The sequence below is a fragment of the Vulpes vulpes genome, chromosome 9 (assembly GCF_048418805.1).
Source record: "Vulpes vulpes isolate BD-2025 chromosome 9, VulVul3, whole genome shotgun sequence".
Lineage (NCBI taxonomy): Eukaryota > Metazoa > Chordata > Mammalia > Carnivora > Canidae > Vulpes > Vulpes vulpes.
Window position 1 is genome coordinate 81819998 of NC_132788.1, and position 26544 is coordinate 81846541.

Sequence of the window (26544 nt, forward strand, 5' to 3'; positions counted from 1 at the left end):
TGCTCCACCGCCTGATTCTCTCCCCTTGGCTGCAAAGCTCGGCCGCCCTTGGCTTATAGGCGCCTCTCGTGTTCAAGGGTGAAAACCAGTCTGTGGGTGCACTGAGATTTGCAAACTAGTCCCCGAATGCAACGGGTGCTGCAGAACCGCCGCCGGGTGCAGTGGGACGGGCGCTCGGCCACCCTGGCTGTGGGCGCCGCAGCCTCCCCGAGGACGCGGGCAGATGCAGATGGCTCTGGCCCATCTGTCCCTGGAGGCCCGGGCCCGAGACTGCGCTCGCGCGCTCTGCGCGGGCATCCGGAACCCGGGAGCTCCCCGGGCGCGCCCGGCCTCGCCCGGCCCGGGTATCTGGGGCTCTTTGTCTCCTGGCCGCACTAATCCTGCAAACCGCGCGCACCGAAGGCGGAGGCCCCTGAGCCTTGGACAATCCCGCTCCTGGCAAGCCGGTCCGAATGTTTTCAATAAAATGCTTCCTGGGGAGGGATGGGGGTGGTGGAGAAAAAGAGGATCGCAGAAAAATTTCTTTTCAGAAGTTAATCTGTGTTCAGCGGTTAAGCGTGGCACCGAGTAAATCAGATCCTAAATATCCCTTTAAAAAGAAGTAAGAAAGAGAGGGAGGGAGAAAGAGTCCTTAAACCACAAAGTTTGGTTTGGGGGTGTTTTGTTTTATTTTCCAAACAAGTTACGGAGGAGCGGGGAGGAAACCTGGAATCAGCCGGGTGGGTATTTCCCCCAAGCCCAGGAGCCTGGAGCACGCCCGTCTGCCCCCAAGCTGCTCAGCTCCCTGGAGAGATGGCAGGAGGATGTATTAAGTATTGCAACCTAATACTCAGGTGAGAAAATAATAATAATAATAATAATATTTAAAATAATAGTGCCTCTTGTCATCTAGAACCAAGAGATACAAGCGACCAGAGCTGGAACTGCAACACCTTTTCTGTAGTAGAAATGCTTGCCTTTCCTCTTCGGTGATGCCAGAAGTGGTGCAAAGTGTGAGCTTTTGCTCAAGAAGGGGGATTTTCCTCTGAGGTTGTCTACACCCAGGGAAGGCGTCTGCGAAGTAATTTGTCCTAAAGTGAGGGCGATTTCTGGCCTTAAACAACAACAAAAATTTTAAACAAAAGTCATCATTACACAGTGTTCGGGTTAGTGACCATAAAAAGGCCAGAGGGAGGGTGCAGGAGGAGAGGAGAGGCTCTAGCAGCGCCAGTCATATTTAATATGCTTCCCACAAGAGAAGCCCTTGCAAAATCAATAGACAGCCGCCAGCTGTGCTTAAACCTGCGATTTCAATTAAAACATTGCGCTCCAGTCCTTGGGGTTGAGCCTGGATCCCCAATCAGTGGTGTGCGAGTGGCTTGGCACGGGTGCAGCGTCCCACAGCCGCAGATCCCCGAGGTCGCGGCATGGGTCAGGCCCAGCCGAGCCGCAGAAGTGCCCGGCCTTGGCACCCTGCTCTGCAGCGTGGGAAGAGCACAGGCCACGGAGGGGCGGAGGGGCGTCAGGCTTAACTCTGGCAGCAATGTCCTACCGTGGCAGGGGTGCTGAGGACCAAGCACACGGGCCAGATGGGCCGAGCCGAAAGCGTCTGGTTTTCGGCGGAGATGCCCGAAGGAGATGGGCCCGCAGCTGAGGCCTCAGAGCGGAGGAGGACCCCACGGTGGGTCCGGCCTGGCAGGCCAAGAGTGATGGACCGTGGTCCGCAGGGTCCGGGGTGAGGCTGACCGAGGCGGGCTTGGGTGTAGGAGGGCAGCCTCGGAAGGAGGCCCTTGGGCGCAGTAGGCGCTGAGGCCTAGTGGGCCTCGCCTGGGCCAAGACCGCGTGCCTCCAGGTAAAGTGGCTAGCCTGGTCCAGTCACCCAAGGCACCTGCTCCTCCAAAGTGGAGCTTTTGTACCAGTCTGGATTGGGAGAGAGATGGGACTTCTCACATCTCACCCCCGGTCTTGGCCCACTTTGAACCATTGCTTTGACGGACAGGACTTCTTTAAGAGCAGGAAGCTTTGGAAAACTTTATTTTCCATAGAAGGAGTCACATCCTTGAAACATCTCCTGATCCCTGGAGCCTCCTGTTCCCCTTCATGTCGGAGTTATTTTGGATTTTCTCCTGCCCACCCATCACTGAAAATGTGTAGGTAGAAAAAAGTGACCCCTAATCTCACAGAACCCCGCCGTCAACTTAATGAAATTGTCAAATTTTAATTCCTGTGGTTGCCCCTCTTCGTTTTGTTTTGTTTTGTTTTGTTCACATTTCAGCCTCAAAAAAATGCTGCAAATGAGAATGAGTTTGAAGGGTTGGGGGGCAGCGAAGGGAAGTCTCAGCATTCCCTCCACCAAGTGCCACGTTTCCCTAGTCCTCTTTTATTCTGCCTGAAATCATCTCGTTTACAGAAAATATTTGTTTGCACTATTAGTTGGTACTGGAGTTAATTACTCAATGTGTTAACGTGAAGTAATATGTATAAAAGTAGGATCAGTGTTTATTGTGTGGGTGAGCTGTTGAGCGGTGCTTGAATAAACTGCAATTAGGGTTAGATAGAGATTAATTAACATGTGAGTGGCAAGGTGTAAAACAGTTTCCAACCCTCCACTTCAATATAATCTGCGGGCGAGGGAAGGAGAAGTTTGTGGAAGCTAATTAAATACTTTTATAAAAGCCAGTGTATTCACCCAACATTTGGAAAGAGAGGCACATTAGGGGCAACTTGTTTTTACCCAAATGTTTTCTTTCTGTGGAGGTAGCACTCCTTTGTGGTGCCGGGGAGAGCGGGATGGCTTATGCTGTTACAAAAAGCGCTAGGGATGGCAAGGCAGGTTCACGGGAAGCCTTTGGAAGCCTTTCAGCCTGATGGAGCTTTCAAACCAGCAGATCTCTGATGCTGCCGAGATCCACAATTACCCAGTTTGGAAGGGGAGTTGGGGTGCAGTGCCGGTGACTGAACGAGACCCGCAGGAAAGTCGGGATAGAAATTCGGGTTTTGAGCCCCTGCGGGTGTATTGATACTATTTCAATGTCGGGGTGAGTTGTTGGTCTGTTTCGGGTTCGGTGGTGGTGGTGTGTGTGTGTGGGGGGGTGGTGGGGGGGGAGTTCCTCTACATTGTTTTCACATTAACATAGGGATGGGGGTACACTGGGTCTGGAATTCTGCTTCTCTGAACATCTAAACTCAATGGGCTGTATATGGAAATATTTTTCAAAGGAGCAAGCTTCTTTCTTAGCTTCGAAATCTGCAAGTTTGGGGAGAGGGTTTTTAGGGGAACAGGCTCGTGCCTGATGAATTTAGGGGCAGCAGAGGCAGTTTCCCAGCTGGTCAGGGGGAAAAAATTCAACCCACTTATGTCACCCTCCAGGCCACTTGCCCTTGGAGACATCTCTTTGTTTCCTCCCCTTGCTTTCCCTTTCCCTCACCTGCCAGGTCGCTATCGGGCGTGAAATCGCAGGTCAGAGGGGGAGTGGGCAGCAGGGAGAAGTTCTGAAGGGGAAAAGGAGTGCTTTCCCTCCAGTTAAAACTAGACCTTTACCATTCTTTCCCTGATGGTTCTCTGGGATGTTTTGCAGCTGAGAGGCCTCGGGCTGGATACTCAGTTTCTCAAGACCTGTTCCTGAGTGAAGCAAAAGGGAAGGGTTTGCTTCCAGTAGCATTTTCTTGGGCTCCACGAGATCGTGTATCTTTAGAGATGAAATTCACTATCAAAACCTCAGCCCTGTTTGCTCATATTATACCCACCGTAATCCTCTTAAACTGTGGTTGCGGCTACAAAGCTCGTGGTCTTGCAAAAGCCGGCTGGCAAGATATAATTGTCCCGCAAACAAAACCGTCCAAAAGTTTTTAAAAAACCCCTGCACCCCCTCCTCCTCCTCCTCCGTAAACCTAATTCTCTCGCTCTCTCTCTTGCTAGCCGTTCCCCCCCTCCTCCCCAACCACCACGGTAAGAACCCTCAGCCTCGACCACTTTTGTTGTCGCCAAGAGCACCCGGCCTGTTGAAAGTGCTGGAGCGTCTTTGAGCAGTTTGTTGTGATACGCAGGTGGAATGGTCTGCAAACAGATGAATTCAGCCCCTCCAAACCGAGCGTGGAGCGCGCTGCTTTTGTGCGCCAGGCACAAAAAACGCTGAATTCCTCCGAACTTACTTGGGGCCTGTCTAGAAAAGGGCCTTTTCTTCCCTCTGCTTGTACCTCTGGCCACACTAAGTCTCTGCCCGCCCCCCTTCAAGCCCCCTCCCTCTCCCCTCTGATAATCCTTCTCTTTATTTTAGAAAAACACAAAACCCGGTTCCACGCGGTGCTTTAGTGGCTAAAAGTGAAAGAGCTGCCTTGGCAGAATTGAGCTCTATGAATCACTTCGGAAAATTGGTTCGACTGAATGGCCTTAGGAGGAAAAACGTTTTAATAGGATCCAGGGGAGGTTCTGCTGTTTCAATCTGCTCCTTAAACAGGTGGAGATTGGACCTTCTCAATTATACAAACAGTAAGTACCCATCAGCAGGGAGAGCTGCCCTCCGAATCCTCCCCGCACGCAGCCCCTGAACCAGGCAGCAGAGCCGGGCTTTGCCTCAGAAACCCGATCACAGATCAGCGATGCTGATCGATTAGGATCTCAAACAGTCCTCCAGCTTGCAGTGCAGTCTCCCCCAGCCGCAGGCGGCGGGGGGGGGGGGCCGAGGGGAGGGGGCGGCCAGAGAGGAGGAGGCGCACCTGCCGGGCGCGCCGAGGCCCCGGGGATGCGGGCGCACGGCCTTGCTCTTCCGGACGCTACGGGGTCGTCCTTGGGCGGCGGGAGCTCTCCCCCGACCTCCGACGCCAGCCCAGGCGAGCTCGTTGTTTTTGCATAAATTAATATTTCCCCATTAACAAGTTTCCCCCCCCCCCTCCAAACGCGGCGCCCGCGTCCATGCGCCACATCCTAATGAGGTAATTATCATTTGCGCGTGTTCGGGGCTGGCGCCGGCTCCGTGGGTAAATGGCAGTTTATTAGCACGATGCCCAGCTCGGCTGCAGAGGGCTAAGGGATAGTTCAGCGACTAGACGGACACCCGGGGGCCCTTTGGGGCGGCGCGTGCAGGACCCTCTGCCCTCCCCGCGTCCCTCAAACCTATAGGCCCCCAAAGTTGTGAATCACGCACAGAACTCTGCCTGGGTTTGGGCTCCCCCCACCTTCTTTCCACCGGCAAAACCATCACGATTCCTCCCCCTCCCCCCTCCCGTCTCTTCCCTCCTTCCCGATTCGCGAACCGCTCGCACTTTCCCGAGGGGAGCGCGGGCGCCAGTTGCCTCCTTTTAAAGTTTGAGGGGCGGTGGCGGCGGCGGCCGGCAGGCGCGGGGGAACACAGGGGCCGCTACGGGAGCCGCGCCGCCGCCCATGTCATTCCACTTCAAGTGACTTCATGTGATGTCAGCTGAATGTAAAAGACAGTGATCTCACGCGGAGGGGAAGATGTTTGCCATCAAAATGTGACAGAGGAGACACGCTGCATGGCTCGGAACGCATCTCCTTGGCGGTGGGGGAAAGAGGTAAATGCGAGGTGGCTCTCCTGGTCCTCCTTAACTTTGCCCTTTCACTGTCCAGCTCCCCGCACGCGTGGCGGAGGCCAGGGTCCAGGGAACGGCTCAGGGGGGGTTAATTTGAGGCTCTTTTCTTTCTTTCTTTTTTTCTCTCTCTCCTTCTCCTTTGTAAACCCTCCCCCCTTCTTCCCCCTTTCAAAGTCTCAGGGCAGGGGCTGGTGGGTTCCTTTGCGCGCCGGGTTAATGGGCGGTAATTTGGTACCCTTGGGTGCACTTTGTTCTGCCCCTGTTCATTTGAATGCAAATGGGTGACCTGGACCCGACAAGGTGCTTATTAAATTGCGGTTTCCCTCCCTGCCTTTTCCGGAATGCAGACTTAGAGGAGAGAGGCTGCGCCCTGGCCCAGTCCGGCACGGCAAGGCTCGGCTCGGCGCGCCATGGCCAGCTCGGCTTCCCTGGAGACCATGGTGCCCCCGGCCTGCCCGCGCGCTGGAGCGTCGCCGGCCACTTCCAAGACGCTGGCCTTCTCCATCGAGCGCATCATGGCTAAGACGTCGGAGCCCCGTGCGCCCTTTGAGCCCCGGCCGGGGACGCTGGAGGCAGACGGCGGCCAGGGCAAGAAATTGCTCAACCTCTGCTCGCCGCTGCCCTGTATGATCCCCCTCCAGCCCCTAGGCTACGAGGTGCCGTCCAAGACGCTGCTCAGTTACTCGGAGCTCTGGAAAAGCAGCCTCCGGGCGGGCGGCGGCGGCGGCGGCGGTGGAGGAGGAGGAGGAGGAGGAGGAGGAGGCGGCGGCGGCGGCGGCGGCGGCGGCGGGGGGGCCCCGGTGTGCGGCGCCAGCGGCTTGTGCAAAACCAACTGTGGCGTGTGCTGCAAGGCCGATCTGGGCCTGGCGCCGTCTGCGCTGCCGGCGGGCAGGGTCATCAAGCCGCAGGTCATCAACCAGGCGGTGGGGCTGCCGGCCAGCGGCTCGCTCTACTACTTCAACTACCTGGACTCTGCCGCGTACCCGCCGTCTGAGCTCCTCGGAGGCCACCTCTTCCCATCTGGCCTCCTCAATGCACAGGCCCCCGCCGCCCTGGCTGCGCACCCCAAGCTCTTTTTGCTGGAGAACGCCAAGTTGGCCGGCCTGGCCGCGGACAAGTTCCCCCATCCGGCCCCCTACGCGCACAAGGAGCGCTTGCCCGCGCCGCTGGAGCAGGTGCTGAAGGAGAACTCGGCCCTGACTGCCGAGCGCGGCGGCGTCAAGGGCCACAGCAAGCTGCCCGGGGGCCCTGCGGACGGCAAGCCCAAAAACTTCACCTGCGAGGTGTGCGGCAAGGTGAGGCCCCGGGTCCGCGGGGGCTGGGAGGGATGAGCAGGGATGGCTGCTTCCCCGAGGCAGCCCGGACCGCCCCTTTCTCAAGTTCAGGAGCGCCCTGTAGCTAACTACTACTTCACAGTGGGAGGGAGAGGGGGGGGGGGCTAGTTGGGCCTCAGTTTCCCATTCTGTAAAATGGGGTTGTGGTTGTCAGCGGCCACAAGGGACTGGCGTGCACAGAGGGTTGGAAAGCACTTGGAGAAATGAAAAGGGCTCTGTTTCCCGCAGGGAGTGTTGGTTGGGGGATGTAGGCTGTGGCCTCCCCAGTTTGTAGTCTCTCTCGGACGGACACACCACAAGGCCCCCTCGTGTCCTTCCCTAGGTGTTTAATGCCCACTATAACCTCACCCGCCACATGCCGGTCCACACCGGAGCCAGACCGTTCGTGTGCAAAGTCTGCGGCAAAGGCTTCCGCCAGGCCAGCACGCTCTGCAGACACAAAATTATCCACACCCAGGTACGTGGCCCCCGGGTCCAGTTCGGCCCGCGCGCAACACCCGGCAGCTGAGCGACGGTGTTGGGGAGAGGATGGCAAGGGTTCCCCTTACCCCTCCCGGGGGGCCCGTATCCCTTCAAGGAACCCCTTCAAGGTGCCCCTGAGCTGGCCTCTTCTGGCCAGGGCCTTGGCCTCACTGTGCGCGCGCCCCTTTCCGCAGGAAAAGCCGCATAAATGCAACCAGTGCGGCAAAGCCTTCAACCGCAGCTCCACGCTCAACACGCACATCCGCATCCACGCGGGCTACAAGCCCTTCGTCTGCGAATTTTGCGGCAAAGGCTTTCACCAAAAAGGTAATGTGCGGGGCGAGGCCCTCTCCTCACCTCTCACCTCGGGACTCGGCGGGTCACTGCGAGCGGGAAGGCAAAGAAGGATCCGCAGAGAGGGAGCGTGAGAGCTGCAAGCTCGGCAGCAGCATTTCTTTGGAATCGGGTTGTGACCGGTTTGGGTGGAAGCTCTCCAGGCCGGGTTAGTAGACCTCGCTGGAGTCAGGCTGGTTGCATGGGGAGACTCCCAATTTGGGAGGTGGGAAGGAAGGAAGAGGCAGAGGGAAAGGAAGCAGGAGAAAGAGAGACTATTGCCCTATAGAAAAAAGCTTGCCTTTGTAGCCGGGACACCCCTTTCAGATGAAAAAGAAAAAAAAAAATCGAGGCAAACTCCACCTCCTGGGAATAACAAGACTGGGGGAAACCATTCCCGTCCCCAGCACCTCCAGGCCCGGCTCCCGGCTTGGGTTTTCCAAGGTGCTTTTGCATCTCCAGGTGGTAGCTGGGGGGGGGGGGGGGGGACGACCAGAGGGAGTAACTTTAAAAATGAGAAGATAAACAGAAAATGAGGGACGAAGCCCGGTTTCGTGCGAAATTCTTCCAGCGAGGCAGCAGCCGGGTGAAGGACCCGGTGCGTCCCTGGGTTGTGCAAAAGTTTCCCCGGGCCCCAGCCGAGCACAGCGGGAGGGACGCTGCGCGGGGGCCTGTGCACCGGGCGGGGCAGGGGCGCGGGGAGGCTACGCGGGACTCGGCCCTCCATCCTGTCGTGAGAGCCTGCGGCTTGACGCAGACGAAGTTTGACAACTTCTTCACTCGGAGAGGTCGCGCCCGCCTAGCCAAGCGTCGCCTTCTTTGCGTGGGCACCTGAGCCAACCCCGGGACGCTCGGGGTGGGGGGGGACCCCCCAACACACACACCCTACATCATCCCCCCCTCCCTCCTTTTTTGTTTCTGGTCTCCCGTAGGCAACTACAAGAACCACAAGCTGACCCACAGCGGCGAGAAGCAGTACAAATGCACCATCTGCAACAAGGCCTTCCACCAGGTCTACAACCTGACCTTCCACATGCACACCCACAACGACAAGAAGCCTTTCACGTGCGCCACTTGCGGCAAAGGGTTTTGCAGAAACTTTGACTTAAAGAAACACGTGCGCAAACTCCACGACAGCGTGGGGCCTGCAGCCCCCTCCACAAAGGACCTGACTCGGACAGTGCAGAGCTGAGAGCTGCTGCCTCGCCCTCCCTTCCAGCCCCATCCAGCCCCAAAACAGATCACAAGTATAAACTTATTTCTAAAATTAAAAGAAAATTAAAAAAAAAAAAAACTATAGCAGAGAGGCTAAAAATCTATTTATCGAAACCAGCATATTTTTTGGAAAGCTAAACGTTTCCTCGATGACTGGCAGCAAACGCGTGGCTCCCACCTTTGTGCATTCGGGAAACTTATTTAAAAACCCAGTGCGCTGAAACGCATTTTCTTCCAGGCCTCCGCTCCTGCTCGGGCGGCGGGTTTTCACCCCAGCCCATCACGTGAACTCCCCGGAAGAGCGCGGCGCCCCCAGCCATCTTTATACAACCCTGTAAATCCTCCTGTACAAGCGAACTCGGAATATATACGTGTCTAACTCAATAAACAGAATCACTAGTGCGCGTTTTCTTTCCCCACCTCCCCGCCCCCCCCCCTCCCGCCCCCTCTCCCTCGCCGCCAGGTCAGCCCAGCGACCCCAGAGGATGAGAAGGGTTGAAAAGGCGCTTAGGGCATTTCCTGCCCCAATGCGACTTCCTTTGGGGTGCTGGGACCTGGGTGAAGCCGAGCCGGGGTCCCTGCGGCGCTTGCACGTTCAGAACCCCTCCCCATACACACCGGGAGCGAGGGAGCAAAGGTCTGCATCGGCCTACACGTGGTGCCAAGTTTTTCGTTGGTGACTCTTCCGACGCTTGGGATTCTGGGTGTTGCCTTATTTGGGTGAGAAAATTTAAAAAAAAAAAAAAAAAGAAAGAAAGAAAGAAAAAAAAGGAGGGGTTAAAAGTGGCTGGGTGTTGGAGAGCCGGTTTTAGGTGCATCTTTCTGCAAATCGCTTTGCAGCGCGGGGGGCAACCGGCCAGGGCAATGACACTCGCCGCCTCCCCCACTGGCCCCCTCCCCGCCCTGGGGAGCTGATGGGCACGTTCCCTTTTGCGGGCGACCTGAGGGGCGGGCGCGGGGGTGGGGGTGGGGGTGGAGGTGGGGGTGGGGGGGTCTCGTCCTCCCCTCCACGGTTCTCCTGGAGACACGAGCTGCAGTGCCCGGGGTCCCCAGCCCGGCCCGAGCTCCGGGGCTCCCCGGCCCGCGCTGCGGAGCTGCAGGCAGCCTGCGGGTGCTGCGCGCCCTGCCGCGGGAGGGCGCACCCGGACTCCCGGAGCTCGCCGCCGCCGCCGCCGCCGCCGCCGCCTCCCGCGCCCTGATTACCGCGCAGTTAGCCCATTTTCTGAATAGCTATCTCCGCCGCCGAGCACGCTGATGAAATGATCTCACGCTTGCTTCCTAAGTAATGACCCAAATTAAGAGAGAAAACAGAGACCCTTCAAACAGCATTACATTAATCATCTAATCATTCCCAGGAGGGGGTCGGCCGCCGCCGCCCCGTTTGATCCGAATCTGGAAAATCAAGAGCTCAGATTACTGGCTCGGCGCGCCGGACCTCCCCCCACTCACACACAGACACACACACACGCACGCACACTCTCTTAATATTCGCGCCGCGATTCAGCCCACGTCTCCTGGAACAATGCTCCCCCAGCGTGGGGAGGAAATGTGGCGCGGGGCCGGGGAGTGCGCTTCCACGCAGCCTGGCCATTGCAAGGGCTAGGGCGGCGGCAGCTGGCCGCCGATCCCACGCGGATTTCCACGGCGAGTGGAGGTTATTTGGAGGGAAAGCTAGTTAATGCAAAAGGAAACTCCCTCGGAACTCTGGAAGGGACTCGAGGGCGGGTTATCCCAACACCCGGGCGGTATACAGTAGGAGCTCAGCGCTGCTCGCGCGCGCCAGGGGCTTCTACCATCCTAAAAGCTCACGTTTCCCCGAGGGCTTGCTCCGGTGCTTTCGAATGTTCACAACAATCCTCAAAGCTGGGGATGGTTTTTGGATGGAGAGAGAAATTGAGCCAGAGGAACAAAGCCACAATGGCATGCCTCGGGGTCCCAGGACTGGGTAGGGCTGGGATTCGAACTCAGGGCTGCTAAAAGGAACCCAAACTGCCTCCAGTTCTCGTGGGGGCCGCTGAGGGGTGGGAAGAACTTGTAGGTTAGGACCCGCAGGAAGACCTTACTTAGCCTGCAGCGTGGAAGCTCTGTCCTGGTTGCAGCCAAAGGTTGGGTCCCGGGCACCCCCCCCTCCCCCCCGCCCAATTTGCAGACCCATTGCGCAGGGAAGGAGAATTGTCGATTTTGTTTGCACAGAGGACGGCGACAGCTTCCTCAGGCTGTCGCGGGAGTATTTTTAGTACCTCCGATTCAGAAATAGGAACGTGTACATTAGAATTCCATTTCCTGAAAGGAGAGCGTCCTCGTTTTTGTAATCCTCCCCCCCCCGCCCCAAGTCTGGGAAGACGCAGTGAGGGGAGGGGGGACGAGGAAGCGAGGAGGAATTTAAATGTTAGCTTGTTCTGGCTGCAGTTCGCTGAGGGGAGATTGGGACCCAGAGGGATATGCAGATTTAACTCCGAAATCTCCATGGATGCCACAAACCCCAGGAAACCCCAGGATGGGCGAGGAGGACTTGGCGGCTAAGGATATGGAAATATCGCCTTGCTTTTCCCAGACATCTATCCCCAGGGGGATTGCGGGATGGTTTGAGGAGTCAGCTTTCCTCCTTGTTCTCATACCAGGTTTTATTAGACCCTCCTTATACACACACATACACACACATACACACACACACCCTCCCCCATTTCTGGGAGATCCCCCAGCCCTGTGACAGCCCTCTTAACCAATATCCTTTCCTTCTTTCATTCCTGAAAGGATCCTTTGCAGATTCACTTCTTGGAGACCAGATAATGATCAGGGCATGTCCACCTTCTTTTGAAATAGTTTCAGAACTTTGGGCAGGGGGCAGGCACCACAAAATTTGGTGCACATTATTCACTTAGAGAATTGGGTTAAAAAGTTGGCCTGCGTGTGGAAATCGTGATCAAGTTCTCTTCTTTCCCTTTAAGAAGAAAAGATTAAAAAAAAAAAAAAAAAAAAGAAGGGACACCCCCATGCAGGAAAATAACTTTCTAACCTTCAAGGGAGAGAACTTTGAGAAATTCTTCTGTAGTAAGTTTCCACAGGAGAAAGACTAAAAGGGTCGCCCATTGCATAAAACTGGAGAAATTTGTTTCCAGGTGACGGTTCTGAAGGTGGCATGCTTGCAAACAAGACAGCAAATGGATCAAAGTAATGGGTGGAACAAGCTAACATTTAAATTCCTCCTCGCTTCCTCGTCCCCCCTCCCCTCACTGCGTCTTCCCAGACTTGGGATGAGTAGGACTGCTCATCTCTACAGTCAGGGGGAGGTGAGTAACTGGCTCTGAGATACACCTGAGCAGTGTCTGGCGTGCTCCAACCTCCTTGAGGTTGTTTCCGCATAACCTGATTATTACTTAACCTTCACACCAGCTCCTGTCAATCGCTCTCACCTGAGAGGGTGTTATTTCACATCTGGCAGTAATTGCGGATAAACAGAGAGTTCTCCTGTACCTATAGGGCTCGGCTCTGCTTTCCACAGGTCTGAAGTCGCTCCTCCGGGTTTCTACTGTCTGCCTCAGGTGTGGGATTCAAGAAAGGATTCCTTCACCTGCAGAGAAGTACAAAGAGAACAGGAACCTTCTGCCCAAGTGACTAAACCAGCAAAAGTTCTGAAGCCAACCCTAAGCCTTTCAGTAACCATCTCCACTGGGATCCTTCTTAGCTATTCACCATGCATCGGAATTGATGGGTGAAAGGCTCTGTTTTCTGATTTTTTTCTCCTCTTAATATTAAACTGTTTGCATGACTTGTAGATTGCAATATTAATAAATGACTTAAAAAAGGTAGTCATCAGCTGCATATTAATATTCTAACCTTGATTAAATTGAAGAGGCCGCCCTTAAAAAATATTTTAAAAAAATCAAATTGCGGGGGAGGGGAATCCTGTCACAGACACAAAAAAGACTCCAATTATCTTTTCCCCTTCAAGATGTTTGTTCTGTCCATGACTGCTCACACTTCAGCAATCTTGCCAGCAAGACTCAAAAAAAAAAAAAAAAAACCCTCCTTCTTCCAAAGCCACAGCCTCGTACATAACAGATTGTACAGTCCTATTGCCTTAGGCGGGTTAGAGGTTCCTCTCTGCAAAGAGCGACACAGAGAAGTTGCCAGCATCCAGACACATTTTGGGGGATACTGTGCTGGTTCTTGCCTTGGCTGCAGAAGTGGATCTATGTGGTCCCCAGTTTTGCTGTTTGGCTCACGGGAGGATAGGAAGCTGCCTGAGCTCCGGTACGAGAGTTAGAGCACCAAGGCATCCAGGTGTGCCGGTGGTGAAGGGGCTGGGGGAAGGGGAGGGAGGATGAGAGTCAGGGTGGGGGAGCTGCTAACGACAGGACAGGAGTCTTGAGAAAACGCTGGGAAATAAACAACCTCAAGGCAGCTGCGTTGCCCTTTTCCCTGCACTTCCCTCTCAAACGTCTGAGCAACCAGTTTGCTCCTAGAAACATGTTAATTGCCAACGGAGCTCATTAAGGCATGCACATGCAAAACACAGCAAGAAAGATTAAATGGACAAAAGCGCAATAATGAACTGTCAACAATCGAGCCCATCTACGACCAGGATCACTCAAGAATGAGGCATTTAGAGGCAACAAAGGATTGTCTGGGACAGGAAGAAAAGACGACCTAGACTTTTGTTTAGTCAACACAATTGATTACAAATGAGAGATTAACAGGATAGCTTCAGATTTTTTTAAAAAGAGGCAGAAAAGAAAAGTCCAATTAAGTCCACCGAATGTTAACTACATTGCGTTCCATGCCTAGCCCCAAAGAAATTCTCATTAAACCATCCCTGGCGATCCCTTTTGGAAAGTAATTTGTCTCCCTGATGGAGCAGAGAAAGAGAATCGTGTAAAAGAAAGCGTTAGTTCTTGGCACAATGAGCTTAGGAGACACACTAGAAAGAGCCAAAGGGGGAGTTAATGAGCATCTGACAAACTGCTTGGATTCAGGCCTAGAGAACAGCGATGAAAAGATGAAATTGGCCAACAACTATTCTTTATATCAAACATAAAAAGGCCAATCTGAAATGGGGCTGCTCAAAACTGGTTGAAAGTACCTAGCCCAAGAAAAGGGAGCTGCGGCCAGGCCCCTTGTTGGACACCGGACACAACTCAACAGGCCAAGAGCTAGGAAAGGGGCAGGAAGGTGGGCTCTCCACCACAGAGCAAACTTCAGCCACCAGCCCCCGGCTTTGAAGATGCTGATCTGAAGCTCTTGGTGCTCACCCCCTGCCCTCTGGATGTTTCTTTCCTGAATGAAAAGCCTATCAGGCTAGCCTTTAAGGGTTCCCTAAAAGTTCTGGTAATTAGTCCCCTGGCATTCAGCAAGCTCCTTCTCTCTCTCCTAGAGTCATAGGCCCCCCAGGAGCACCATATGTCACCAGTTCTCATTCAGTTCTTCCGCTCCCTCCTGGTGACCACGCAAAACCCTCCCCACCAGGTGATTGCCTTCCTAATTTTGCATAGTGCAGAAGTGACAAGGAGATGAGGACTCTGATCACACAGGGCTTTATGGAACTGGTTATGAAGTTTTAAAACTGTTTCTCATAGTGGTTCATCTGGCTTTCAGAAACCACTTCATTTCAATGTTTCCTTTTTTGAACAAAGTAGGTCAATGGTATGTGTCTATATGAGACATATATTACATCTTAATTAAACATAAGCGTCCAGGCTTCCTAACAGCCGAAGTGTTTGGAGGTTCTTTTACACCCAGTGTCCAGAGCCAGGTAAACAGAATCTAGCAGCGAGATGGGGTTTTCAGTTCAGTCCACCAGCTAAGGAGCACAGAACACATTTTGTAGGTTGTTTTTTTTTTTTTTTTAATGCCTTATCTATTCCATCTTTGATGTGGGACCAGTGCCATCTCAGATACTAGAGTGCAGCATTTAAATCTTGATTCTAGGTTTTGTATTCTTACTCTCAAATCCTTGGTAACAGCTATCACATTTCTGAGGGCTTGGCTTGCACTTCAGGCTTTGCTCATGCTTCATGGAAAAAATATATTGGTGTCTAGAAGTAAAGAATGAGGAAGGAGAAGTATACCAATTCAAAATAAAAATAAAAACAGTCATCTAAGATGAAAGACTAGTTCTGGTTTTCAAAGCACAGAGGTGTTATAAAATCTAGAAAGGTGATTTCAGGAAAAGGGAGGAAATAAGACTTTTCTACTGCAGACGAACCATAGCCTGAAATAATTAGTTCTTCACCAAGGTGTCCCGTCAAGGCCACATGACCTGACACACCATTGTCGTTATTTGTCTTCTCTCAAATTTGTCTTATTTGTCTTCAATGTCTTTCAGTCTGAGGCCATATTTGGAGCTCCTTTCCCTGTAAGAGTTTCACTGTCCTCATTTTGCACCCCAAAGTGGGTGGTGGTGGTGCACCCGTAGTGAATGTCAATATATCATCCATAAGCAGTAAGTGGAGTCAGTGGGGTCTGGCATCGAAGCAGCTGAGTTCAAATCCTAGCTAGCCTGGCCATTTATCAGGGAAAATTATCTCGTCTCTGTTTACCCATCTGCACAATAGGAATATTAGGTGTACCTTTCACATCTGAAAAAAATATAATGTTGCAAGTCAATTATACTTCAAAAGAGAGAGAGAGAGAGCATGCACGAGTGAGAGAGAGAACCTATCTCACGAGGTCGACATGAGGTTAACGTGAGTTAACACATATAACTAGAACTTAGAACAGCACCTGGGACACACATAGTAAGTATTCCAGAAGTTAGTGATTATGTTTACAAAAACTCAAGCAGTGAAACCGGAATATGGCACCTTATAAAGAAACTTTACCTGCATGATCTTGTTGATTCATTACATATTAGGTAGGTTTGCTTAGCCCCATTTTAAAGAGGAGTAAAGGAAGTTGCTGAGAAGGTATGACTCCCTCTAGTTCACACAGTGGAACACAATGCAGTGCTGACTCACTCAGGTGATTCTGTCTGGCTACGCTGACATGGTTGTAACAGGAATGTGTACAAGATTCACAACAAGTTTTGGGGGATGCTTGTGTGGCTCAGCAGTTGAGCGTCTGCCTTCAGCTCAGGATGTGATCCTGGAGTCCTGGGATCGAGTCCCAAGTCGAGCTCCCTGCATGGAGCCTGCTTCTCCCTCTGCCTATGTCTCTGCCTCTCCCTCTCTGTGTCTCTCATGAATAAATAAATAAAAACTTAAAAAAAAATAAAAGATTCGCAAGCCAGGTTTTGCTAAAAATGCACCTGAACCCCATTTACTAAGATGCTGAGTCAATAGATCTGCTCTGTGGCCCAGGACCCTATTTTAACCTGAAGCAGTTGGTTTCCCAGACTACGTTTTAAGAAACACTATTTAGCATCTGTCTTTCCACCCCACCATGATGCTGTCTTTGATAGAAGATATAACACCATCAGCTTTTCATAAATTAATGAATACATCTGATCATTCATTCAACAAATATGACGTGAACACCTCCAATGTGTCCAACTCTACACGCGGAGTGCTTGGAGTACAAGGAAGAGAAGGACAGGGCCTCTGCCCCAGAGTTTACAGCTTATTAGAGGAGAAAAATCACATACAACAAAAATCCCCATATGAAACTTGGTTATGAAGATGAAATTGGGCATTCAATCCAGCCTGGGTTTGGGTGTGTAGTGGACATCTGTTATTTTTGCCTGCTGATCATCATTTTCCCGTCTGGTAACAACATCCAACATTTCCTTTGGAGACGTCACCCCTCCCCCATTCTCAGTCCATATGGTTAAGGTGGGGGCTAGTCCCTCCACGGTGGGCATGTGACCCAGGCCCTGCCAATGGGAGCACAGCATCGTCCTGGCCGCAGGGAGTGGCTCCCAACTGGACACCTGACCCAGCTAGGGCCAATAAAAGTCCCACTCAGGCCTTTTGCCAAAGCCCAAGCCTTTCCTCTGGGTGTCTGAGAAGGTTGGTTGTCAGTTAGGAGATGTGGGGTAGGCATAGTTGCCACAGTGTTAGCAGAGACCTTCAGGTACTGAGTATTAAAGGGGGAGAGGGAGAGGGAATTAAGAATCTGCCCTAAAGACCTCCTTGGACCTGGGTATGACGGAAGCCTGATGCACACATGGACTTTGTGGCTCTCTGCTCTAGAACAGAATCTCTGCTGAGACTTCTGGCCGATACTGGGCAGAAGAAAGGGAAGTCTGAGATGCTACTGTATGGGAAGTGATGCCTGATTGGAGTCTTCAAAGACCAGGAGGTGTTAGCTATGGAGGAGCGGAGGAAGAGCTATCTCAGGCTGCATGAGCGAAAGCCCAGAAGTTGAAGAATGTGAATTGATCCAAATAGGTGGGGCTTGGGGCTATGGTACGGTAGGTGTGACTTTGAAACCTAGTTCTGCTTCTGAGCAGCTGTGGGACTCTGGGCTGGAGGCTTGCCCTCTCTAAGCCGCAGATTGCTTCTCTGCAAAGTGGGCTATTAGGATTCAGTGCAGTGAGGCAAGTCAAACACCTGATTCTATTGCAGGCGTTCAGGTGGGAATGGCTGCAGTTATCATCACCGGAAGCTGAGGCACCTTAGGCGGGAGTCACTCGTGGTCATTCTGAATTGCCTGCCTGCTTCAATGGAGTGGTCTACTGGAACTAAAGCTAACTGAGGGCAGAGATTGCTACCCTAGTACGCTGGCCCTATCTGCCTGGCTGCTGAATGAAGCCTGCCTGTTCCTGAAGCAGGGTATGTAGCTGCAATATTGTAGGCTTTGGAGTCACCTAGACCGGCTCATTTCAACACTCACCAGCCATGTGACTGTGGGTGCTTCCACTTAACATTCTGAGACCAAGCTGCCTCATCTTTAACATTAACTTGGTTGTGGAAGGATTTAAATGAGATAATATGTGTAAAGTGCCAGGCACATTGTAAATGTTTAATAAATTATGGTTGTTGACTCTTATTACTAATTACTATTAGAATATCATTGAAATGATTTTGAGCTCCTTGGTCCACAAAGCAAGCAGGACTGCAATATGCCTTATTTTAACCCTGGTATAGTTAACATACAGTGTTGCATTAATTTCAGGTGTACGATCTAACGATTCAACAAGTCCATACATCATCTGGTGCTCATCAAGGACTGCAGTATTCTTTAACAATTAAGTGCGGTGTGCTGGGAGGGCAAGGGCTGTCTGCTTTGTTCACTGCTATGTGCACAAAGCTTGGCACATAGTGGGTACTGAAAGTATAAGGAAGATAGCCTCTCTTTCTCCTCCCCATGGGCTAGAAGGCTAGTTTGGTAAGTCTGGGCAGCCTCTTGCATTCCATTGTGTACTGATTCATTTATAAAACAAATACTTATTGAAGATTGTGTGCCAGGCATTGTGGTGGAGAAACTGTAAACAAGACAAACTTCACCATGGTAGATCTTTTATCCAGTGGTAGAAGACAGAGGACAAATAAGCCAAGAGTCAGGAAATAATTTCAGATTATGGTAAACACCAGGAAGGAAATAAGAGAGTAAACTGATAGTACTTAAAGTAGGAGAAGGCTACTTGAAATAGGTGGTGGGCACCGCATGAGTACGCCTCTTGTACCCAGGAGCTACAAGAAGCATCAAGACAACACAAGTTGGACCCTAGAATTAATCCATTTGTACTCAAAAAAAAAAAAAAAAAAAAAAAAAGGAGCCCCTTCCCCACAGCTCCAAAGTATCCATTGATTGGTCTAGCTCAGATCTGCTTGGGACTCCAAAAAAGGGTTTTCCAAAGTATACTACAGAAAACAAAAGTCATCCCCGGGCAGTGGGTGCTATAGGCCATTGACCCACATACCATTTTTCCTACTGAATGGCATGGTAATTGATCAAAGTAAAAAAATTTATAGAAAGAGATACTGCTGCCATGTTTTTAAAGCCTGTGTTTCCCAGCCAAGTCTCCAGATGGAATCACCGAAGCAACACATCCTTGACTTAAATGTGACTGTTTAACAGTTATATTGGGTAGGCCATATTTTTCCACAAGGAGGTAGTTGCTTGTCTTAGGAACTTGAGACTCTTAACAGACTTTTGGGTGAGAGCTTTCCAGGATACCACTCTTTCTCTCACACTTCCTGAAGTCACAGGAGTCAGAGACCTAGCTGTAGTGTCAGGAGAGGGGAACGATAGAGTGAAGTGTTATACAGCTCATGGAATGATGAGGCTTATAGGATGTCTTGGTGCCAATCACGGCCACTATTGAACAGCTCATAAGCACAAAGATGGTTCACTTGTTTGTTTTTGCCTGACCGTCCTCCCCTTTCCCTTCGGTTTATTGGCATTCTGATTTTGCTCTGAGTGACCTTCCCTCCTCTGCGGAGCACAGATCCTTGTAACTGTGAAGAGGGCTCCCCATGCCACATCCAGTGGCCAGGGATAGCCAAGGAGCAGAAACTAGGTCATAGAGATGATCTCCTTAGAGTTTGACCCTTGAGCAGAGGGATAAGATGACATGTAACTGATAGACCTTCATTGCAGGGAGACTGTGGATCAGCCTGCTGCTTACATACATCCTGATTTGACCTACTCCCTGCTCTTCCAAACCTGGTATTACAACTTTTTCTTTGTTTTATTAGGTCCCACATAACATTTCAGTGCATTTCCACATAAGTTGGCTAGAGTTGTTTTCTGTGGCTTACACCCAAGGATTCTGACTAGTAATCTTCCCCCTATGACTCACCTTCTCCTTTTAGTCCTTAGAAACAACATCCGAAGTGAAGGATGAGATTTTCTTGTCCAGCATCTTTTATTGTCTACCTGGATTTCATCCTTTAGTTTCAAGAATCTTCCAAGTGGATATGGCCTACTTTGCTACATGAAAAAATTTTGGAGGAAGAAAGCCCTCTATAACCCTACTTACACCCCACATTTTATGTTCAGAATAAATATAGAGCATTCGGGGTGAGGTGGGACTGAGGCTCTGTCTCAAGCAATTCGGGGAAGAAAGAAGTTAAAAATACAGCATAACAGTGGTGAGATGTAGGGTTATTTTGTATAGAAAGACCTCTTGGAGGAGGTGAGAGGAGGGTGGAGAGGCTGGGGAGATGTTTGTCAAAAGGTACAGTTAGATGAATAAGCTCTAGGAATCTCATATACAGCATTGTGAGTATAGTTATTAATAGTGTATGTTATACTTGAAAGTTGCTAAGAGAGGAGATTTTAAATGTTCCCACTCCCCACTACCATACATAAACACACACACACAGACACACACACACACACACACACACACAATGATAATTATGAGACCTGATGGGGGTATTAGCTAAGGCTGTGGTGGTAATCCTATGGCAAAATATAAGTGTAGCAAATCGACACCTTGTATGCAATGTCCTATGTCAATTATATCTCAGTAAAGCTGGAGAAATAACACCCGCCCCCTCCAAAAAAGGAAGGAAGGCCACTCAGGATATGATCTGGTTATTTTTTTCCCAGCATTCCCATAATGTAGGAACAATTTGTTGAGTGTTGTCTCTGCATAGACTTTAGGAAAAAAGTTGGCTGAGGTCAAGCAGTGAGAGGGGAAGAAGGCTGGATTTAATTTCTGGGGCTCTGAGCCTAGAAGAACACAAATCCTAAAATGTGCACATTTGGGGCAAGAAGTATTATTATGTCATTTTCCAAAAACAATATAATTTTATCCAAAACCCCATATATTGAATAAGGTGGTCAATATAAATAGAAAATCAAGGTAACAAATAGAAAACTATGTGAGCTACAAGGGTTAGCGAGAGGCCTGGCTTTGACAGACACTGAATCTTCTAGGACCTAAGGCAAAACGTGAATAACAGTGGGTTTTTTTTCTGCTGTCTTCAAGAAACGCCAGAAAACAAATAGAACAGCTTCCTTGATCAAATTTTCTTATAGATTTCCTTTCGAATTACCCCTTCAATCTTGAATCTTGTGAAGTATGTGCTCACAAACCCACATACTAATCGAGTTGTTATAGGTTAGCATCAGTTGGGTTGTGACTGGAAGGTGCCAGCCAACTTCAATCATGGCACAGAGTTCATGGAAAAAGAAACACAAGAAGCCAAAGCCCTCTCACTACTGTGGCTGGTTCATGAAAATGCATGGCTTTTAGTAAAAGTGTCCTCTTGGCCAGACTTTTTCTCTCATATAAATTTCTCATATGTTATACATCTATAATAAAATTTGCAGGTTTTTTCTGGGGAGGAGGGCAGAGCAGAGTTAGATGTCTTGAGCGAGCCAGAGTAAATGTGGGATTTAACTGTAGAACGAAGATTAATTTGAAGAAGATGCACGGGGTCTCTACGGTTTTCTCTCAGATCTATAAAATTGACATAAGACCATTGACTATCTACTGCAAAGGAATATTGTGTTGGAAAAAGAATGTACTGATGTTTGCAATTGCATCCCTCAAGGGGTGCTTTGTAGAACACACAAGTGGCTGCTCTAAGCTTAAAGTACTCATCACATCACTTCGGGTTAGATCATGGGAAATCAGTGGCTTTGCAAGGCAGTGTTATACATTCCATCCTCTGGGAAAATAAATGCCAAAGTGTCTGCTAGAGAGGAGAGATTTGGGAGATTTTCATTTCCCCATGAATTTGTTAAAAAATTTTATTTAAATTCAATTTGCCAACATATACTATAGCACCCAGTGCTCATCTCATCACGTGCCCTCCTTAATGCCCATCACCCAGTTACGCTATCCGCCCCCCCCTTTTTTTAATAGTGGCTGATTTCTTCTTCTCTTTGAGCTTTCCCACTTCTGGCATTTTGCACATGCTGTTCCCTGTACTCAGCCCATAGAGTGGCCTCCTTTACCCTCCTCTACCTGACTCTTGTGGCTGGTTCCTTCGCATCCTCCTAGTATAGCTGATTTCAGAAAGGTCTCCCTTGGAAAGGAAGGAGTTTGATAACATAGACTGTGTAGTAACAGAAGAGTTGGGTTTGGCCTACAAAGAGGCTTATCCTGGGAAAGAGCCTATGTCTCCCCATGCTCCCCTCATTAACTTAGATGTTTCTCCTCTGTTCTTCCCTGCTCACTCACTGTGTATTTCTTCCCTTCCTAGGAGTTTATGCAAATTATGTATTTACTTGTTCCTTTCTTGTTTGCTACCAGGTACACTGGAAATACCACAGTCATGTTGTCATGTTGCCTAGCATGTTGTAGGCACTCATCACATCTAGCGGTGATGAAGTCACATACCTCTTCCTTGAAAAAATTGTGTGGAAAATAATATACAAGGTTTGGATTGTGGGGGTCTCTGCCTCCTCTAAGACTCCCTTCCAATACTGCCACCTCCAAGAAGTCTTCCTTGATGCCCATACCCAAAGGAAGCCTCATGGTGCGCTCCACTCACCTATCTATCAGTATGTAAGGTCCTTGATGTTGTTTTCAGCATTATCACAACTGGCTGTGATTTCTGTGAGCTAGTTGACTTGCTTTTCTTTCTTTCTCACTCAGATATAAGTTCCATGATGATGGGGACTGTGCCTCAGTATATGCCCAGCACCCAAGTGGATGGCCTAACACAGTGCTTGGCCCATGGTAGTTGCTCAGTTGAATATTTGCTGAAAAATGCAGGATCGTGTTATTCCTCTGCTCAAAGCTCTCTAATGCTTTACCATTTACCATTCAGAGTAAAAGCCTTACTGTGATTTACAAGCCTCCTCCCCACCATCTCCTTGAGTTGATATCTCTGAGCTCCTCTAAGTTGTTCCCCTCACTTGCTTCACACCTCCTCAATGTTTCTCACACATGCCACACAGGCTCCTGCATCAGGACCTTTGCATTTGCTGTGCCTTCCTCTGGAACCCTTTCCCCCATGGATCGTCCCTCTCTTCCTTCAGGTCTTTGCTCAGATCTTCTTCTCTAAAGGAGGCCTTCCTCTAGCAATCTATTTGTAATGTGAAGCTTTCCTTTACGTGCCCACAGACACACAAACACTTATTGTCACACATTCTCTCTGCCCCTTCTGTGCTGTATTTATTGTCTATCTCCTCACAACTAGAGTGTAAACTCACATTAGGGTGGGATCTTTATAAATTTTCTTTCACTGCTGCATCCTTGGATCCCAGAATAGACCCTAACATATAGTAGGTGCTCAGTAAATGGGAAATGAATGGCTGTCTGGCCCTTTCTGATCTGCACCATTGTTCTTCATTGCCCTCAGATTTCTAGCAAACCTTCCTCGAGTCTCACTTAAAAGAATGACTGTCACTTAGATACTAAATTTGGTCCCTTCTGAGAGTATACCAGACACATGTGAATTAACTGCAGCTCTTCAGCAAGCATTTGCAGGACTTTCAGAGAAACACTACTGAAATAAAACTTCAAAGCCTTGGCTTTTTGCTTTCTGCTGTCATTGGTGAATGTGGCTAATTGTTAATGAAACAAAATGTCTTTTCTTGCCATCTTTTGTGCCCTGTTACTGCTGACATCTCTTGTGGCTTCCCCTCTGCAGACTCTTGTTGCTTTTCATGTAGGCCCTCTCTGGGTTAAGGAGCTGGCTTGAAGGGTGGGGCAGTTCTAGTAATCCTTGGGGTGTGCATATACCTCTAGGCTTATCTCTACTCTTAAGAGAAAAAACAAAAAAGCAATCAGAAGGAGTTGAAGAGAATAGATTTATGAAGCATTTTTCCTTATTCATCCAAAGCTAAATGCTGCTGTTCAAGGGTTACCTTAATTAGTATGGCTTTTTAATAACTGCAGGTCACAAGGTAGGATGGTGCCTGCTTCTTGCCAGCTGGGCTGTATCATTCCACCATATTAAATTGAGTAGTCTGAGTTTTTGTTTTTGTTTTAAGAAGCAGCCCCTCCTTTGAGTGTATTAAAGCTTTTCCTTTCGCAGAGATGGCAGGACACTTTGCTACCCACTCCCGCCCTCCTCCTTCCTTTCTGCTCAGCCAGCACCTAGATACTCTCCACCATAACACTTACCAGCCTCTGCTTTACTTGCTGGTTCCCTCCTCTGCCCACAAGCTTCCTGGGCACGCGGATAGTAGGGGTTCCAGAAAAATTCATTGAAAAAAACTAATGAATGAATATAATTTGCTCTCCCCTGTCCCTTTCATTAGCAATCGTTTACTGAATTTCATTTGACCCAAAAGTGAATCACACTGTAGTTACTCTTCTTAGATAATTGGTAAAGATAAAATGTCTCATTGCAACTTTTCAGGAAATTCAGACGAAAATCTTTGCAGAATCTGTATTCACCTAATCACCCTGTGTTTTGTTTGTGTGTGTGTTTTTAAATAATTACTTGCTTAGAGGGAGGTCTGATTAGAAATCCCTTCTTTAGCTTACTTTATAAAGTATGAAACAAAAGAAAATTTAATGGCTAAAAAGCCATGAATTTCTGTCAATACTCACCTTTTGTTAGATACAATGCCTCTTCAGCCAGATAATTTCTAAATCCTGCTCCAGAATTTGCTTCTGTTCTGTCACACTTAGACTGATCAATTTTCAGAAGTTGTAGGAGAGAAAATAAATTCTGTCTCCAAATGATGTTTATAATCTCAAATCTAAATTAAAACATGTCGATTCCACAGCAATAGTCACTATGGAAATAGAAACATATAGGCCTCGATTCTAAATCAAGAGAGTGTTTAGCTGGGTGGTATATATTTTCCATCATGTTTTTGAAAAATCTGTTACAGTGTATGCATTTTCAAAGGCTTAGATTTGATAAGCTTCTAAGAAATAGTACATGTGTGGGTCACATTAAAATTAAATGTACTTTGAACGTGTTTGAAATGTGGTTTATAATGTCCTGCCCCTATTAGTGAAAATCTTGTTAAGATATTAGACTAGACTTATGGAATTTTAAAAAATAAAAACTTGTTTGAAATAAACCATGGAAGCCTCCATAGCAGGCAGATATGCCTATACATTATCTCCATTCAAATTCTTCTAAAATTCAAATGTTATATTAAGAATACTAACAAGTATAGAATGGATTTGAAAGAGTTTAAATAGAATTGCTACTCACATCTCAATTTACACCTAATTATCAAGCTTCATTTAGTCTTAGAAACTGTTTAAAAATATATTTGCTAGTTTAAAAAATTGTCAGCTAAAAAAAAACCCAAAAGTAATAATAGGAATAGTTTATTCTGAAGGTATATCATACAAAAAAGATTTTAAACTTATTTAAAAGTTTTAAAAGTTAAATAAGGCTTTCCCCCTCTATTCAGATGAATAAACAATATATGCCTTCATCGTTTTCAACTTTTTTTTCTAATAATTAGTCAACCAATGGTCTTTCAACTAGGATGTGTCTGCCTACTATGTGCTAGGCAATGTTCTAAATTCGAAAGTCACTTCTCAAATAAAATAAAACAAACATATGCTATGATCATTTTGCTTTAAATACCATAAGCCAAGCATATAACTCTTTTACATAAAATACATAATTATTCTTATTTTAAAATTACATAGTTCCTTTCTTTCAAGGAGCCCAAGAATTTTTTTTTTTAGAGTCAAAACATCTTCACGTTGCCCTCCTACAGTTAATGGAAACCAAAAGCTACCTACCTTTTCTTGCACAGGCAAGCCTCTCTAAAAATTAAAAATGGAAAGGAGTGATTGTTTCCTTGCCCAGTGATCTCTTATCAATTGTAGAATGAGGGTGACCTAGCCTCCCCCTCCCCACAAAGGATCTGTTGTCAATATTCAGTCTTTTTTTTTCCTCCTCTCACTCTGCAAGATGAGATCAGCGTCTCTCCTTCTGCTGATACTTAACCTCAGCAATCACCTGCTTATATACCCTGTGCAGCAGTATCGTGTAATGAAATAGGTCAGCCTGTCTTGTGTCTGTTCAGAACTTTAGCCATTTGGACATCCTTTTAAGTGTGCAGCTTGTCTCATAATTAGCCAGAATTCTAAGATCCTTCTCTAGCAGCTGACACCTTACAGTTGTGCCTCCAAACGTATTAGGGATAATGATGTGTGAAATTCAGATGTGTGAGCATTCTTTTTTCCCCCCTTGTTCTAATAGGGTTAACTGAGGCATCAGTTTTCTTGTCTACTTTTTTTGCTTTCTCTATTTAACTTTGCCCCATTTGTTATAATACCCCTAGACTTAGAGTTGTGCCATTAGGGTTTTTCCTTGATACCATACCAACTCATCATATACTTTTGGTTGTTTTTTGAGGTGAAAAGACCGGCTGCTTTGGAATCGCACAGGTCCACTAGTAGTTGAAGCTCACAAACTGCTTAACAAATAATGGATATATTTTGCCTGGAATTTTTTTTTTTTTTTTTTTTGCCTGGAATTTTAAAAAGCTAATGTATCATTGAGAGTTCTTACTGCAAGGTACATGCAGGTGGCTTAACTGACAAGGAAATCGATCATTTCATATTATAAGAAAGTCAGAAGGAGGAGCCTCAGGTCTGTTTCTATGTGGTTCTTTTAGATTGGCCCTCCCTTGTGTGAAGTTTCCTTTGAGGCTGATGAAAAGATATCTTAGGTGTCCCAGCCTCATCTGCAGGCCAGATGATGTCCAAATAACAATCTTCCATCTCTTAGGAGCAGGAGAATATTTCCCAGAAACCCTTCTGGCTGACTTGCTGTCCTGTCTCATTGGTCAGAATTTTATCACATCGTTCATTCCTAAACCTGTCAGGGGCAAGAAGAAGAGGAATAGCATGATTGGCCTAGATAAATTGGAGTATATCCCCTGGAACTACCTGTTG

At 48.6% G+C, this 26544-nt stretch overlaps 1 protein-coding gene across 3 annotated transcripts; it reads left to right on the top strand.

Moving 5' to 3' along the window:
- The first annotated feature begins 2789 nt into the window (after window positions 1-2789).
- Window positions 2790-9275, top strand: FEZF2 (FEZ family zinc finger 2). 3 transcript variants are annotated; one of them, XM_072720540.1, is made up of 7 exons: window positions 2790-3017; window positions 4257-4468; window positions 5251-5511; window positions 5877-6824; window positions 7186-7320; window positions 7520-7652; window positions 8591-9275. In XM_072720540.1, the coding sequence occupies exons 4-7, from the start codon at window positions 5940-5942 to the stop codon at window positions 8848-8850; spliced, it is 1413 nt and encodes a 470-aa protein (XP_072576641.1). In that variant the 5' UTR covers window positions 2790-3017; window positions 4257-4468; window positions 5251-5511; window positions 5877-5939; the 3' UTR covers window positions 8851-9275. The 3 variants fall into 3 exon arrangements, with proteins under 3 accessions (XP_072576641.1, XP_072576642.1, XP_072576643.1); XM_072720541.1 differs by having other exon boundaries at window positions 5378-5511; XM_072720542.1 differs by having other exon boundaries at window positions 5397-5511.
- The last annotated feature ends 17269 nt before the right edge of the window (window positions 9276-26544 follow it).

Bases quoted from the DNA above. Each gene is read 5' to 3' on its own strand.
- FEZF2 (XM_072720540.1), top strand. From the start codon at position 5,940: ATGGCCAGCTCGGCTTCCCTGGAGACCATGGTGCCCCCGGCCTGCCCG. The intron at 6,825-7,185 runs GTGAGGCCCCGG...GTCCTTCCCTAG, and splicing joins CCTGCGAGGTGTGCGGCAAG to GTGTTTAATGCCCACTATAA. The intron at 7,653-8,590 runs GTAATGTGCGGG...GGTCTCCCGTAG, and splicing joins CAAAGGCTTTCACCAAAAAG to GCAACTACAAGAACCACAAG.